Source organism: Benincasa hispida, chromosome 11, assembly GCF_009727055.1.
Source record: "Benincasa hispida cultivar B227 chromosome 11, ASM972705v1, whole genome shotgun sequence".
Classification (NCBI taxonomy): domain Eukaryota; kingdom Viridiplantae; phylum Streptophyta; class Magnoliopsida; order Cucurbitales; family Cucurbitaceae; genus Benincasa; species Benincasa hispida.
In genome coordinates, this window is record NC_052359.1 from 64,693,258 (window position 1) to 64,708,757 (window position 15,500).

The window sequence follows — 15,500 nt, forward strand, 5'->3', positions numbered from 1 at the left end:
ACATCGTATGTAGCAATTTACATCTCCTTGTAACAACTACAGAGTAGGCCGCATCCAATGGTGTTACCAGAATAAGGTACCCAACCTCATTCATGTACCATAGATCATTTTGACTATTTACTCGAATATGATCTACTCTTATGTCTCCACATAAAGTTCAAGTACTCATACAATAGTCATGGGTCTTAGTTTATTGGATTTAGACTTTCATACAATTTATGAGATCAATAACAAGTATATTGATAATAGAAAATGTTTATCATTTTACAAACTGCAAGATTTTAGGACATAAAACCCAACAAAGATATTGAGAAAGTTTTTTCCAAAGCCAGTTTCACCTAAAAATGAATCATCATTTTAAAAAAAATCTCCTCAACTCCTTTATATTAAGCCACTTGAGAAATTTAATAACTCCCTTCTTTAAGGTGAAATAACTCCCAAGGAGTTTCATTATTTAAATTCAAATTTAATTATATTAACTACCTTAATATAATTAATTTTGAACCATATATTGTATCACATAGAATATATAACATATTGTTTATCATATATAATACAATCTATAGTTTATATTTTCTCATATAACCTATAGTATTAATATGAATCATATTTATATTAATGTTAACCTATAGTTTGTATATGAATCATATTCATATAATTATTATTTGAATCATATTCAAATATTTATTTCTCTGATTAAACTTTATATTATAATGTATCACATACATTATATTAATTGTATCTCATACAATTAATTCTCTTTAATTAATTTGAACAATTTAAATTAATCCAAAATTTATTTGATTCTCATTAATCCTTATAAAGCTAACAAGAGAACCTTATGGACCTATATATTGAAGCTCCAATGATATGAGATTAATTAATTAAACTCTTTAATTAAATTAATCATCATTCATTAACTGTCAGTCACTCCACTAAAGACTAATAACTACACTTGTACTATAGATATATTTTTGTGTCCATTGGATATAACCAATCAATAGTGCATTGACACTTCAAAAATTACTCGTAAGTACAGTTGGGTCAAAATTACCGTTTTACCCCTGTAGTTACATCTAACTCCTTAGGTACCACCGATCTCTCTGATGAACAATTAGTCATAGTCTAATTATAACTGAACCTCTCTCGGTCTATGAGAGGGTAAGACACCTCACTATTCAAGACCCGAAATCAGCCTTTAAGGGAGCAGTTTATCTATTTATCCTAACAATGGGAAGGAATTAATTTCTTCTTTTATAGTTGTGTTCCCAGCTCCCAATCAGATGAATTCCCAAAATGGTAGGGATATTGAGTCGGTAAATCTGGCCACTCTCACCCATTCAGATCAAAGAACCGGTCTCGAGAGAAATCACCAATAGCATACAGCATTAGAGCCAAAGGAAGTAAAAGATTGCAACCGGCAGCTTGACATCTTTTTCTATCACTTTTACTCTTGTCTTTCATTTCCTATTTTGTATTAAGAATCATATGTTTGACAACTCTGTTACTTTTAATATGAATATGATTACCACACATTTCATCTCACTCATGTTCTCTATCTCTTCCATCATGTGTAACTAAATTTTCAATGGGTTGAGAAGATGAACTAACATTTTCCAAAAGCATGCATACGTAAAAGTTCATCTTATTCAATCTGCATTTAACTCAACGAGTAACTCAGTGAGAACTTGATTAGGTAACAAGTAGTCAACTGCTCGAGAGAGTAAGTAACTTAGACTGCATTAAATAAGGAAAGAATTAGCTTTAGACATAAAGTTAGATCTTTTGTGAAAAATCAACTCAGCATGCATTCTAAAGACACAATAAATGTGCCTTTTGACACCGAAAGGTTGATTCCTTGCAAGAAGCTGAAGCATGAATGCCTACATATGCTATGCTTAAGGAAATGTTAGCAAATCTTCTTAACCCTACTTTATTCATTGCTTTTTGACCTCACTTCATCGCTTGCTACTTTTAATGATCACCTAAACAATACGTCACATCACACTCACCGCCTCATCATCATCATCCTTGTAGTATTAGTGCACTTAGTTAGAATTACACCAACATTACTTATAATTCACAACACCACAAGAGATCATTAAATCACTCAAACAAGTCACGATACCAAATCCTTGTGTTCGACCCTAGACTTACCAGGAAACTTTGTTTGGACTTATACTTAGGTTCAAACAAGGAAAACTTATGTTGCATCATTATATTCATTACGTACTTCATCTAGGCACGACTTAAGGCTAAAGATTATATATACACAAGCAAGCACATAAAGGATAGTGAGAAATAATACCACAAAATTCTACAAACAGGCAATGAAATCTGCTCTGGTCACCTAAACTCTACCTGTCGTATCATTATACATTTAGCATTGAAGAAAAAATGTAGACAGTTGGAGCCCTAAATTTCAAATTTGATGGTTGCAGGTAATTATTTATATAAGGTTGCTGATAATTAGGCAAAGGTTAGTTTTGTTGGGTTGTAAGTCCTCGCAGTTTATAATCTTTAAACATATTCTATTTGCAATAAAGTTGTTATTAAGGTTTATTCATTAAAGTTGTTATTGAACATGTATATTACACTTGTAAAGCCTTAATCCAATAAACTAACGAACCCTTGGCTATGACATGAATACTTAAACTTTATGTAGAGACATAAAAGATGATAAAGTTTGAGTATATAGCAAAAACAGTCCATAAATATAAGGATAAGGTTGGGTACCTTATCCTGGGGACATTATGGATGCGACTTGCTTTGTATTTGATACAAATGATGTGATCCAGAAATAGTTCATGTAGAGAAATGTGAGTGAGGGCATCCTATGCAAAAGATGTTTGCATAAAACTAGATCACGAAATAATCACTTTTCTTTATAACACTGTTTACTGCTAAAGCTGACTATTTCAACTCGATGACCTAAGGTAACTCGATCTTAATCCTGAGCTAACTATGAACTCTTGTTTATTCAGAATTATCCTTTAATCTGCGATGATTAAAGTGGCTCAACATTGTCGTTCAAGCCTCCCCTTTTAGGGGTAAGATCGGGTAGATAGCTGGGGGCATAGTCCTGCAAAATGGAATCCGCTCCTACTCGTTTTTAGGGATAGTAGATAGGTTATTCTCTTAGGTATTGACTCCTAGTTTTGAACAAGGGGACCTGTCCTCTCTATGGCTGAGAGGGACTTGGTTTATTGTAGGATCATAAACCAATTGTTCGTTAGTGGATCAGTGGAGATTTAAGGAGCAAGATGTATTATAGGGGTAAAACGATAATTTTGACCCAACTGTAGATACGAATAACCTGTAAAGGATCTAAATCAGATGGACAGAAATATATCTACAGTGAGGAGAGTGCAACTATTGGGCTTTAGTGGAGTGACTCGGTAGTTACAAATGTTGGTTAATTCGGTTAAAAAGGTTTAGCCAAATAATCTCGAATCATTGGAGTTCATGATCTATAGGTCCATTAGGTCCCTTACTAGCTCACCAACAGACTAAACCTTAGAATAGTGTGATGAAAGAATTTGAAATGTTCAAATTCGAATCACGGGAATTGTTAATTATATAGGATATAATTAAATATTTAATTATCGAATTAAATAAAATTAGAGAGTTGAAAAATATTTAAATATGATTTAAATATTTCATATATGAATAGGAATTCATATTAGGAAATGGTAGTTTAATAATTTAATATTAAATTATTTTAATTATTTATTTATTTAAATTAATTATATTTAAAATGAAAAAATTTTAAATTGATTTTCAATTTTAATGATTTTGTGAAAATCATTTTAAAAATGAAAACCTAGAAAGTGAATTTTTCCTACTAAATCCACCTTGATCTCACTTCATACTTGGTGTATTGGTGTCACTTCTCATATAATTTTGATTGCATGATGGTTATTTGATCAAAACAAAAAAATGAGTTAAAAAAATTGATTCATGCAATTGATTTTTTTTTTTTTTTTTTTTTTGAGAAAAAGTGTTCTTTCTCAAGTTATTCACCTAACACTCAAAAATCTCCGAGCTTTCCTAAAAATTCGACCTCATTTGATTCTCACAATCTAGCCTAGAGGATAGTAAGAAAGATCCTATGGTAGTCTTCAAGCCAAAAGAGAGGGGATTTAAGCAAAGAATTTTCTGATTTAAAGTGTTCTTCAAAGATAATTTCAGAAACTCTATATCTTGTTATAACCATGCATACTTGTTAACTCAAATTAATATAATTAGAGTGCTTAAAGATCCTTACTACTTCTGCATGTTGAATGTCGACTCCATCAAGTTTTGGTTATTTTAAATAACCAAAATAAAATTTGCATAATTACTAGCAACCATTAAATATAAATAATTACCTGTAACCTTTAAATGAAGGTTTTTGAAAAACTTTCATTATCTAAGACAAATACACTGAAAAAAGCATTTGATGTCTTCTTCTTTTTCATCTTTATATGTTTCTATGTCTCCCTCAACTATTTCCTTTGATGATCTTTGTCTACATCTCCTTTTCAGTTTACATCCTACCAAAAGTCTGACTTTATCTTCATCTACATATTCGAGTGGAATCATAAAGTGTAATTATATGTTCATCTTCTTTATAGTTTGATTGCAGGGGATGGTTTATCATCGATTTAGAAGTTGTGACTTAAGTTTTGGATGAACTTTGAATTATGAAAATTGGAGTTTGAAGATGGAAACTTTTTTCTCGTTTAATTACAATATCAAAAAGAATTTTTTTGTATTTAAATTCATGATTCTCCACCAATATTTTAGGAATATTGTTGAAGGTTGGAAAACTAAAAATTGAAAAATGCTAAAACAAATTGTGTAATGCAACTAAAATATAGAAAATAACTTTTAGATTTAAAAATCATTAAATGTCTCTACAAGTAAATATAAGTAATTTATTAAAAATAATAATATAAATGTCATCTTATAATTAAAATTCGTTAAAAGCAACTAAAATATAGAAGATACTTTTAAATTTAAAAGTTATTAACTTTATCTATAAGTAAATCTAAGTGATATTTGCAAAAATCATAATCTTATGATTATCTTAGAATTTAAAATCATTAAATGCAACTAAAATATATATAAAACGATGAAAAGTGAGAAAATTTAGAACATATATTCATTTATAACAAAAAAAAAAAAATGATCCGATATATGATGACATAATTACCATTATATACCAAGGATAACCAGCAAAATATAGAAAAATTCTTCTCCTTCCTACCCAAAAATCGACAAGGTATATTTGTAATATATCCAACAAGTTAGACATTTTTTAATAATGGGTATTTAAGGTAGTCATTTGTTATAATTTCCTCTTTTTTCAATAAAAAAATACAATTTTTTTTAATCGCAATTTAAATTATTGACTGATTTTAGTTTATATGTTGATCAATCAATCATATCACTCCAAAAAAAAAAAAAAAAAGAAAAGAAAAAAATAAAGATTATATTGAAATCATTGATGGATTAATACTATATTGAAACCATTGATGGATTTATACATTTGATGTCTATAGATCAAATTTCAAAGGTTAATTGGGGAGATTTGTACCTTATATTTGAACTAACTATAACTCTAATTGATTAACCATTTTAGTCATTTAATCATATAAAAACTAAATAAATCAATTCAAAATAATAAAAATAACATGAAACATGTTAGTAAATAATAATAATAATAATTTCGAACACTTGTCAAATTGACTTCAATCAATTATTTTCTAACTAAAAAAACACATTCAACACTTAAAAAGTTTTAAAACAATCCAACACAATTTTTTTTTTAAAAAAAAAAAAACATTGAATTTAGCAACACAAAGTATTACGTCTAATTCAAAACCCGAGTTGAAAAAAAAAAGACTAATAAAAGAAAAATGCATTGAAAACAACTTGAGTTCAAAACGTTAAAAAATAATAATAAACCATTAATTCTAGCTTTAAAATTTTAGATAGGAATAAATTTTGTTGAAAAAAAACATAAACAGATTTTCTTTAAAAAAAAAATAGAAAAACAAAGGGTAAAGCACATTTATCCAATTCACCCATTTTGTGATTTGGTATGTTATTTGTTTAATTTTACACTTGAATAATGTTATTTTCTTGCAACTAGCTCATTTCATTTTGTTTCTTTTTTTTTTAAAGGAAAAAAAAAACTACAAGTATGATCATTATTGAGACATTTGCTTTCTATCATCACATTCGTTCACAGTATTTACAAACCTCTCAAATATCTATTTCATTGTTACATTTTTCACTCTAAAACATAGCATAAGTATTCAATTTGGGTAACAAATTTACCAGACAACTTATAGTAATACGTTATTTAATAATCTTTGTATTCAATAACCAAAATACATTTAAAAACAGATTAACAACTAGTCAAAAAGATGTTTGAATCCTTGGCCACATTTCGTTTTTGAGTCTTATTAAAAAAAAACATATACTTCACCTTATCATTTAGAGGAAGGAGAAGTCGTAACAAGGTTTCCGTAGGTGAACCTGCGGAAGGATCATTTGGGATTTTGTTAGCCTAATGCTCCAACCCATTTTGAGGTCATGCTATGTTTGGTAAAATGTGAAATTTGAAATAAAAATCAATAAAAGAAAAATATAAATAGAGTAAAGTTTTTGGGTTTTAAATATCCATCTTTGAGCCGTTGATCTTGGGGACGATCCAACGGCTTAGATTGATAGTTAGTGTAACTCCTGAGCTTCCTCTTTTTTTGGGCCAAAAAAACAATTAAAATTAAGAGTTATGGGACCAATACTTCCCACCGGGTTTTCCTATGGAAGTATCAACCGTTTTCTTTGTCTCTTAAGCCGGGACTTCCTAAAGAAAACTGCAATCGTAGTTTATCAACCACTCACAAGACCACCGAGATCTTCGACTTAGCTCCCAAAGGTAATACACCCGGCCCTTCCCCAACCTATACCTATCCAATTGCATAAGGCCATCCGGTTCTGGCATCGAATGGGAGTTCTCTTTCTTAGAGGCTCTTCCCACTTTTTAGTAACAAAATATGTCTTTAATCAGTCCCTAATCTATTCTATCAGTACTACTAGCGAGCTAACATGCTAACAGTAGTGAAAAACAGGTCTTTATTCCCCCTTCTTTTACCTAGATAATTAACTAAATAACTAAAGAGTCTTAGAAGAATAGCAGTTTCCTCTTGCCACGCTCAGCCGTCGATGTTTTATCTGAGGTTCCCCCATCGATCCATGAGTCCCATAGCATCCCCTTAGAGCCATGAGGTCTGTAGAGTTCCTAGGAAAGAGCCTGTAATGGATCAAACCTATATAGTATAGCATAGTCATAGAAGTACTCTCTATTTACTATGTGTTAATTGTTAATTAAGTGGGCAAAAGAAAGATTATTGATCAACTGCTCTTTTATTGAAGTCAGTTCCTTGGGATGAAATCTCCTTCCTAAAGAGGTTTGAGATCTCAGTTTCAGTTGGAGAAGCTTTTCTTTTTGATGGTGATCCCCGTTTTATCCAGCTAGCTTTCTCCGTGGTACTCAAATTCTATTTGTGAGAGCTCCTATTCACTCTCTTTTTTTTATTTCTTTTTCGATTCGTCTATAGGCGTGAAATGAAATAAGGTCTATTATCGACTCTCTATATGAAAGCGTGCAAACATGCCTTCTCCCATAGGCTCAGAAAGAGGGCAACTAATCAAAGTGAGACCAGCTCGACTCGGATATCGAATCAAAGTGGATTTGTGTGTAACCAACTCCAGCTCCGGGAATCCATAGATGGATTTTGAAGGGTAAAACGTAATCGAATGAATCGATGCCGTCCATGCCAATGATAGAGTTACGACATATGAGCTCAGACCCTTATGTGAGCTTACCTGCGCTAGCCTCCCCGCACGTGCCGATGTCCGCCTCGCTCCTCTATTTTCTTTCAGGCATATTCCACTAATTCCTTATTTGAAGTAAGGTATCATATCATTCCGCCCCTATGAAATAACACATTTTTCGCACGTGGATCTACCTCTCGTCTGAGATCTATGATATTTATTGCTTTAACACGTCCCGTCCTCTTGCTAAAGAAATACGACCGACGATACAGACAGATATGTGAGATGATCGATAGAGGTTCCCTATATTGGAGAGTGGAAAGGGAAGTCTCTATTTACATAACATAAAGGATGGGAATGAAGAACGGGCGCCCAGCCCATGCATCCCGAGCAGAGAGCTAACCTGGAATGGGATGCATTTGAATAAAAGAACGAAATCAACCGAAGAACTACAATTGAAACAAGACCGAGGAATTCGAACTAGTATCCACCTAGATACACAGATGAAAGAGTAACGCTTGAAGTTCAATCTCCCACATTCTATCTCCATCTGGGCTATTGACGGCTACCAACCCCCGCTCTATCTCTTCTGAGATCATCAGGGGTGACCCGAACTTCGGTGTCCAGAGGATCCATCTCTTCGACGGGTATAAAGGCTGGTTGCAGTGCTCCAAACCTTATCCATGTTGGTAGTCGCTTGTCTTATGAGTGAATCTCGATCTATATCTATGGCCTATTTGATTGAAGCTGAAGGTCTGTTCATCAGATAGGCGGATGGAAGCAAGAAAAACGGCTGGATTGGCTGGCTAGCTCGTGCAATAAAAGTCCTTCGCCTTAGAAAGCTAGCTTTCTAAGGCCCGGGTAGGACGTGGAATCGATCATGACGAAAATGGACTTCTCCGTAATGTAATAGAATAGTCACAGTCCCTTCTCGACCAGACGAAGGAGATATGAATTCCATTTGGCTTGGCCCTCCTGTAGGCGCAAAGTTCATCATTTAGTGCTTTCGGACTTAGTCCTTCATCGCGGGCTTGCTCACAGGTTGGGTGGTGAAACTTCCAACTCATTGAAAAGGAAAGTGAAAGCCCGATTAGTTGCTTTTGAGAAGTGGTGACAAGGCTTGTGATCTAGCCCGATCCCTAATGGGGAAACTCGAGCTAAAGAAAATTTTTTAGGTTCATCCTCGATTATTTTTTTTTCTCGAACGGAGAGATCCATGAATCGGGATCCTAATGCATATAGATACATCTGCGATCAATGCACTCAATTTATCTTGATTTTGGCAGTCACGGGCTCTTTGAGGGCCTCCACAATGAAACAACCCCAACCTTTGTTAGAGTCTTATTAAAAAAAAACATATATTTTTTATAACCTTTTCATCATTATTTCAATTTCAAAACAACATATGCAACGAGATATTTTCAATTAATCTTTACTCCAATTTTCTTTTAAAAATATTTCTTTTTGGATGGTTGTTTTCAAAACCATTTAGGTTGTGTTTATCTTCCTAAAGGGAAGTTTTTCTCAAGATATAATGCACGTTTTTGTGGATCTTTATTTGAAGTCTATTTTTTTTTTTTTTCATTAGGAAGGTGATATATGTCTTATTAATTATATATTATATATTAACTGATTAATCAAATTCAATAATATTATTTTTTATAATAAAATTATTTTTGATAATGAAAACATAAAAAATTAACAAAGGAGAATCTTCAAATTTGTTATTAGTTAATTAAATAGAGACAGATGACTTTAATGATATTTTGGAAGAATCTCTTTGATAGATAAACTTCAAGAAAGAATTGATAGTTTATTCTTAGGCTTTTGAAAAGTTTGTTTCTTTTTAATTTTTCTTTTTTTTTTTTAAAAAAAAAAGTAGATTTTGCAATGCAGATTATAGCCGTCATCTACTCTTTTTATTTATTTATTTATTCTAATACAATAATTAGAGGGAGTACATGCTAATTAATTACCTGTTATGTTCATCTTTAATTAGGATAATCTATTATCTTATGAGTTATTTTTATCTCAGTTTATTGCATTCTAATCATCATACTTTAATCTTAATTTCAAGTTAAGCTTCTTAAAATTTTATCATTATCTCTATCATTTGATTAAAATCCATCAAATTTCTACCATTACCAAGAAGTGAAAAGAAAATTCTAGTGCTTAGTTATTTGTAGTTGTATTTGGAGAAAGATTATTTTGGTTTCACTCTAAAACAACATAAAAAAAAAAAAAAAGTAATATTTTTTTTACCATAAAAGAAAAACTTCAAAAACTAAACTTGTACAAACACCAAAATTATGTCAAATCCAATAAAATTCACAAACTGCATTAATTCATCCGACAAAATCAAACAAACAAATTAAGTTTAATTTAAATCCTATTTGATAATTATTTTGTTTTTTAAAATTAAATGTATGAATACTACATTCATTCTCAAATTTATTCTTTTGTTATTTACTTTTTACTATTTAAAAAATCAAGTCAAATTTTGAGAACTAAAAAAAAGTAGCATTCAATTTTTTTTTTTTTAAAAAAAAAAAAAAATTGGCTAAAAATTCAACAATTGTATTTAAGAAAGATGCTACCAAATGGGGCTTTAACTTTTTGCTTTTATTTTTGAAAATTAAGTTTATAAAACATGACTTTCACCTCCAAATTTCTTCTTTTATTATATACTTTGTACCAATGGTTTAAAAATAAAGCCAAAAATTAAAAAAAAAAAAGTAGCTTTTAAAAACTTATTTTTGTTTTTAATATTTAGCTAAGAATTCAACGTACTAAAAGAATCCAAATCTAAAAAAATAGAAGAAAATAGACTTAATTTTTTAAAAAAAAAAATAAATAAATACCAAACGGGACCTAAATTATTAGCTCTCATTAAACTAAGAATTGACTTTATGATTCATTGATTTCTCATGCCATTACCAAAAAAAAAAAAAAAAAAACATGTTCATTAATCAAACACAGGCAAGGACAAGAAAATCAAAAAAGAAAAAAAATCACATAAACAAATATTTTCTTAGCACATATTTAATCCATATACATATATTTGAAATCAATATTCATAATGGGTATAATAACACATTACACCAGCGAAACTGATCTAATCATAACAATCCATCTAACCCATTTTTTGTTTTTAAAAAAAGAAACCCTTACAAAAACAATATACAATCCCCAAAAATATATATACTCATATACCCTAAATCCTAATTAACCCACTGACTGAGATTTATAATTCTATGCAAAGTGTAAATGGAAAAAAAAAAAAAAAAATTTAAAACTATACTATTAAAATTTGCTTATTTAATTTTCTTTTTTTGTCTTTTTGTTGTGTTCTTTTTTTACAGTAGTACCTTACAACAATCTCTTCCTCCAATCTGTGTTTGCTCAGAATCTGACAATGGCGGATTGAATTTTACTCTGTGTTTTGAAATTTTGGTTTAGGCCACAAAGTCTGGCAGTAATTGAGCAGCGAACCTTTTTCCATTTTGGATATTGATGGTCTCAAAAGCAGTGGAAGAGTGAGCTGTAGAGGCGTTAATGGCGGAAAAATCAGTGGGTTTTCCAATTTCTGTTCTTCTTCCTAAATGGATGCTCTGGTTTGGGAGGAAGCTTTGATGGGTAGCTGCGTTTAAGGGGAGGTTTTCGCAATGGGGAAGGCCTAAAGTCAAAGAGACGCCATTGTTGCCGGAGAATCTTGGAGTGAACTGATCGGCGTCGAATCTGGCGATTTCACCGATTGGGTATTGGCCGAATCCGCCGATGTTGAAATGGGGTTGGCCTAGAAATGAATACCCATCTCTGTTTTGTCTCTCTTCGTCGAATTTCATTGCAAGATGATGATTGTGATGGGGATTGTGATTGTGATTTTGACGTTCTTCTTCTTCTCGAGGTTTGATGTCCATGTTTATGAAAGGGACGTTGTTGTTGTTGTTTGAGGAATGAAGGATTTCTGGGCCTCTTTGTTTTTTGGGGCTTCCTTGTGTGATTCCGTCGAGTTCCGATGAGGTTCCGATGAGTGTAAATCCAGATGGGTTTCGAACATTTCCGCCGGAGGAATTTGAGATTGAGATTGAAGGATGGACGTTATGGTTTGGAGAGTTCTCTTGTTTTAAATTGGGGCTTTTTGTTTCCGGTGGTGGAGCTATGGATTTCGCGACCGAATCGTCGTTGCTTTTTTCCGTCGTGGGTGTCGATTTGCCGCCGTTCTGTTCTTGCTCTTTGATTTCCTCCATGTACATCTCTTCCACCATTGGCTTCCACAGTCGAACTCTCGCGTTTATGAACCAATTCGAAACCTGCATTTTGTTGAATCCAATTAATTTAATGATTCAAACATTTGAATTCAATTAATTTGTATTGAAATTTCAAACTAACCTGGCTTCTGGTGAGCCCGGTTTGCTTAGCGAGCATGTGTTTATCTGAATCCTTAGGGTAACTGAAACAAAATTCGACCGATTCAATTGAGATTCTGATGAAATTTTCAAATGGGGTTTGTGAGAATTGACCAGAAAAATTAGATTAGAACTTACGGATGGAGGAAGTGTTCGAAAAGCCAAGCACGAAGAATCGAAACGGATCTCTCCGGTAAGCCTCTCTGGGGTCTCCAAGCATTGTGTTGGATCATGCCCAATTGTTGCAGAGCTCGTTGTTGCCGGAGATGGTGATCGACGAATTTCAACCGGGAACCTTCCATTTTTCTTCCCATACATTCTTCTTCACCCAAACTCTTGTTCGCCGCTCGGATTTGGCCGGTAATTGCATCTTTTAAGCAGCGGAATTGCTTCGAAATCGTCTGAAGTGCGAGGGCGGTGTAGGTTTTTGCGGAACCGGCTCCGGCTGCCTGCTCGAATGAGGATATTACTATCTGCATCTGGTGGTGGTACTGTCTGTACCTCTGCTCCACCTAAAATTGAGGAAGGGAAACTAAATTAAGGACAGAGTTGGAGAAAATTAAGAACAGAGCATGAAACAGAGAATTCCGATTAAGGGTTTTTTCTAAAGATTTCTTGTTGTGTACCTCGTCAAGCATGCTTATAAGCTTTGCTTTCTTCATCTGAATTTCTTGTCTCTCGGCGGTTGTTATCTCGGCAGCACGTTTACCGTCGGCTTCTCCTTCTAACGAGCCGTCTGCAGTTCCTGTGACAGCGGATGCATCTCCCATCACCTTCGATTGATTTCCGGTGGCCTTCTTTGGGGATGATTCACTTTTAATTCCTTTTTGGGTGACATTCACAACCTCGTCTAGAAGTTCTTGCGCAGCCTTAAGATATTTGGAGCTAATTAAAACACTCTGAATTCCAGCCACGCCGTTAGTGACAGCGGAAGCCGAAGAACTCGATCCGCCAGAGACTCGCATGTTCTCCTCGCCAGAAGCGGCCTGTTGGGTCTGCGATTGAATATCTCTCGACCCAAAACCCTGCGGATGTTGCGAAGAAAGGCTCAAAGACAACCCCTGCTGAGCGCGTGCAGAATCACGCGCCGCCGTGGAAGGATCGATTGTGCTCCAAACGTTATGCTGAACACGCGGAACAAAGCCGTGCAAGGCAGAGATATCATGGTGGGGATTCAAAGGGTGCGAATTGTGGTCTTGGGATGTCGGGGAAGCAGCCGTGGTCTGTAACGGAATTCCAACGAATTGTTGAGTATGAGACGAGGGAGGGGCTTGTGCCAGTGTAGAGAAAGTATTAGCAGCAGTAGAAGAAGAATTGAAGAAGACGAGATTAGGGTGTGACGGAGGTGGAGGCGTATCGGAGAATTGAACATAGCTTGGATTCATTAAGACAAGGGTTTGAAGGCCGCCATCAGAAGATTGGAATTGATCAGAATTGCCATGAAGGTAAGTCGCCATCGATCGCCGACCGGGGAAGTGAGTTTCGAAGAAAAATATGTTATCCTTTTTGTTGGGAATTTACTTCACTGAAAAAGAGAGTACGTTAATCAGTTAAGCTTCACATCCACACATCCAATCTCCTAATTGATAATTTAACTCTACATATTATAATTTTTTTTTAAAAAAACCTGCATGTCATACCATTCCATCAAAAAAAAAAAAAAAAAAAAACATGAAAAAAGGACCCAAAAGAAAAAGAGAGAAAAAAAAACCAAAACTTGCAACCTCTTGATCTTCTTCCACAGTCATTTATCAAAAATAATTGACAACTTCAACCATCTCTCTCTTTCTTTCTCTTTCTCTCTCCTTTTCTCCTTTTTTTTTTCTATGCCGACAGAAATATATAATATATTTATACACGAGTTTTTACAAGTGTATAGGAGAGTGAATATACAACAAATTTACCTCAATTTTTTTAAAAAAAAGTTGAGTAACCCCATTTTACAAACTGTTTGGTAGATGGGAAAATGGGGAAAAAACAACTATTGAATCCAATTGAAGATGGAAACAACAGAATCAGCCATGAAAGAGATTGTTGGCAAAACCTTCAAATGCCCCCCAAAAAAAAAAAAAAAAAAAAAAAAATAGAGAACATCTTTTTATGACACTCTTTTCCTGTCAGTTCCCTTCAAAACCCCAAAGATCTAATTGTTTTTTTCTTTTTGAAACAGAAAGAAAGAAAAGCTGCAAACAGAAGTTTCTTCAGTTATATATACAAGAAAGAGAAAGAGAGAGAATTTATTATAGTATTAGTTAATACCTCAAAGTATAATGGGAAATCTGAGAAAGCACGTGTGGTTCATGGATCAATCTGCAATTTAGCAAAGGAAAGGAATGATTTTTCCAAAACCCAGTTCAGAGAATTTTTTTTTAAAAAAAAAAAAAACTTTCTTTTCACAGAGACAGATAGGGATAGATNAAAAAAAAAAAAAAAAGAGAAAAGAGAGAGAAAAAAGAGAGAGCTGTTGAGAGTAAGATATAATTATAAAAGTGTGTTCAAATATAGAGGGAAAAAAGGGGCAGTGTCAGACTTCAAAATCTTCTTCTGCAACTTCCCCACTCTAAAAGGGAAAACCCAAATGAATAAACAAAAACAAAAACACACATAGAATAAAAGAAAGAGAAATGGGCTATTTAATTTTATATTATAATTATAATAATTTATAAAGGCTGAGAAAAAGATACCCATCTTTTTTCACTTCATTATTCATACATATATATGTCACAATTTTTTTTCCTTTTCTTATCTCTCAATTAATGTCAAATTATATTTTCTTTTTTTAATTTGTCGAACAAGAATGGGGAACTTCTGATTTGACTCTGCCTTTTCTTATCAAAAAAGGGGGAAATTGAAAAAAAAAATGAAGCTTTTTTTTTTAAAAAAATAAATAATTGCTTGAATTAATAGAACAAATGTTTAATGGTAAATATATAATAAAAAAATATAGCCATTTTAATGTAAGTCAGATAGAGATACTAGCAGCTGAAAAACGAGGAAACGTCTCCTTCCCCACCAAAGCTTTGTTTAATTATTATTCAATAAAAAAAGAAAATGGAGAGAGAAAAAGAAGATGAAGATGATGATGGTGATGAAGAAGAGAAATTGGGCTTTTTTTTTTTTTTTTTTTTTAATTTTTAATGTTATTTTTAAAAAATTTTTTGGAGGGCCCTTTTGCTTTCATTTCATTTTAAATATCTTCTTGTCTTTTTCGTAATATCTAAATTTTTATTTATTTACTTATTTTCAATTTTTTGTGGTTTT

The 15,500-nt window shown here is 32.7% G+C and overlaps 1 protein-coding gene across 2 annotated transcripts; it reads right to left on the bottom strand.

Moving 5' to 3' along the window:
• Positions 1–10,861: 10,861 nt before the first annotated feature.
• On the bottom strand, positions 10,862–14,787 carry LOC120090405 (BEL1-like homeodomain protein 1). 2 transcript variants are annotated; one of them, XM_039048039.1, is made up of 6 exons: positions 14,770–14,787; positions 14,499–14,549; positions 12,866–13,764; positions 12,378–12,751; positions 12,223–12,283; positions 10,862–12,143 (listed from the first exon to the last, which is right to left on the bottom strand). In XM_039048039.1, the coding sequence occupies exons 3-6, from the start codon at positions 13,694–13,696 to the stop codon at positions 11,286–11,288; spliced, it is 2,124 nt and encodes a 707-aa protein (XP_038903967.1). In that variant the 5' UTR covers positions 13,697–13,764; positions 14,499–14,549; positions 14,770–14,787; the 3' UTR covers positions 10,862–11,285. The 2 variants fall into 2 exon arrangements, with proteins under 2 accessions (XP_038903967.1, XP_038903966.1); XM_039048038.1 differs by lacking the exons at positions 14,499–14,549; positions 14,770–14,787 and adding an exon at positions 13,964–14,121.
• Between the last annotated feature and the right edge of the window lie 713 nt (positions 14,788–15,500).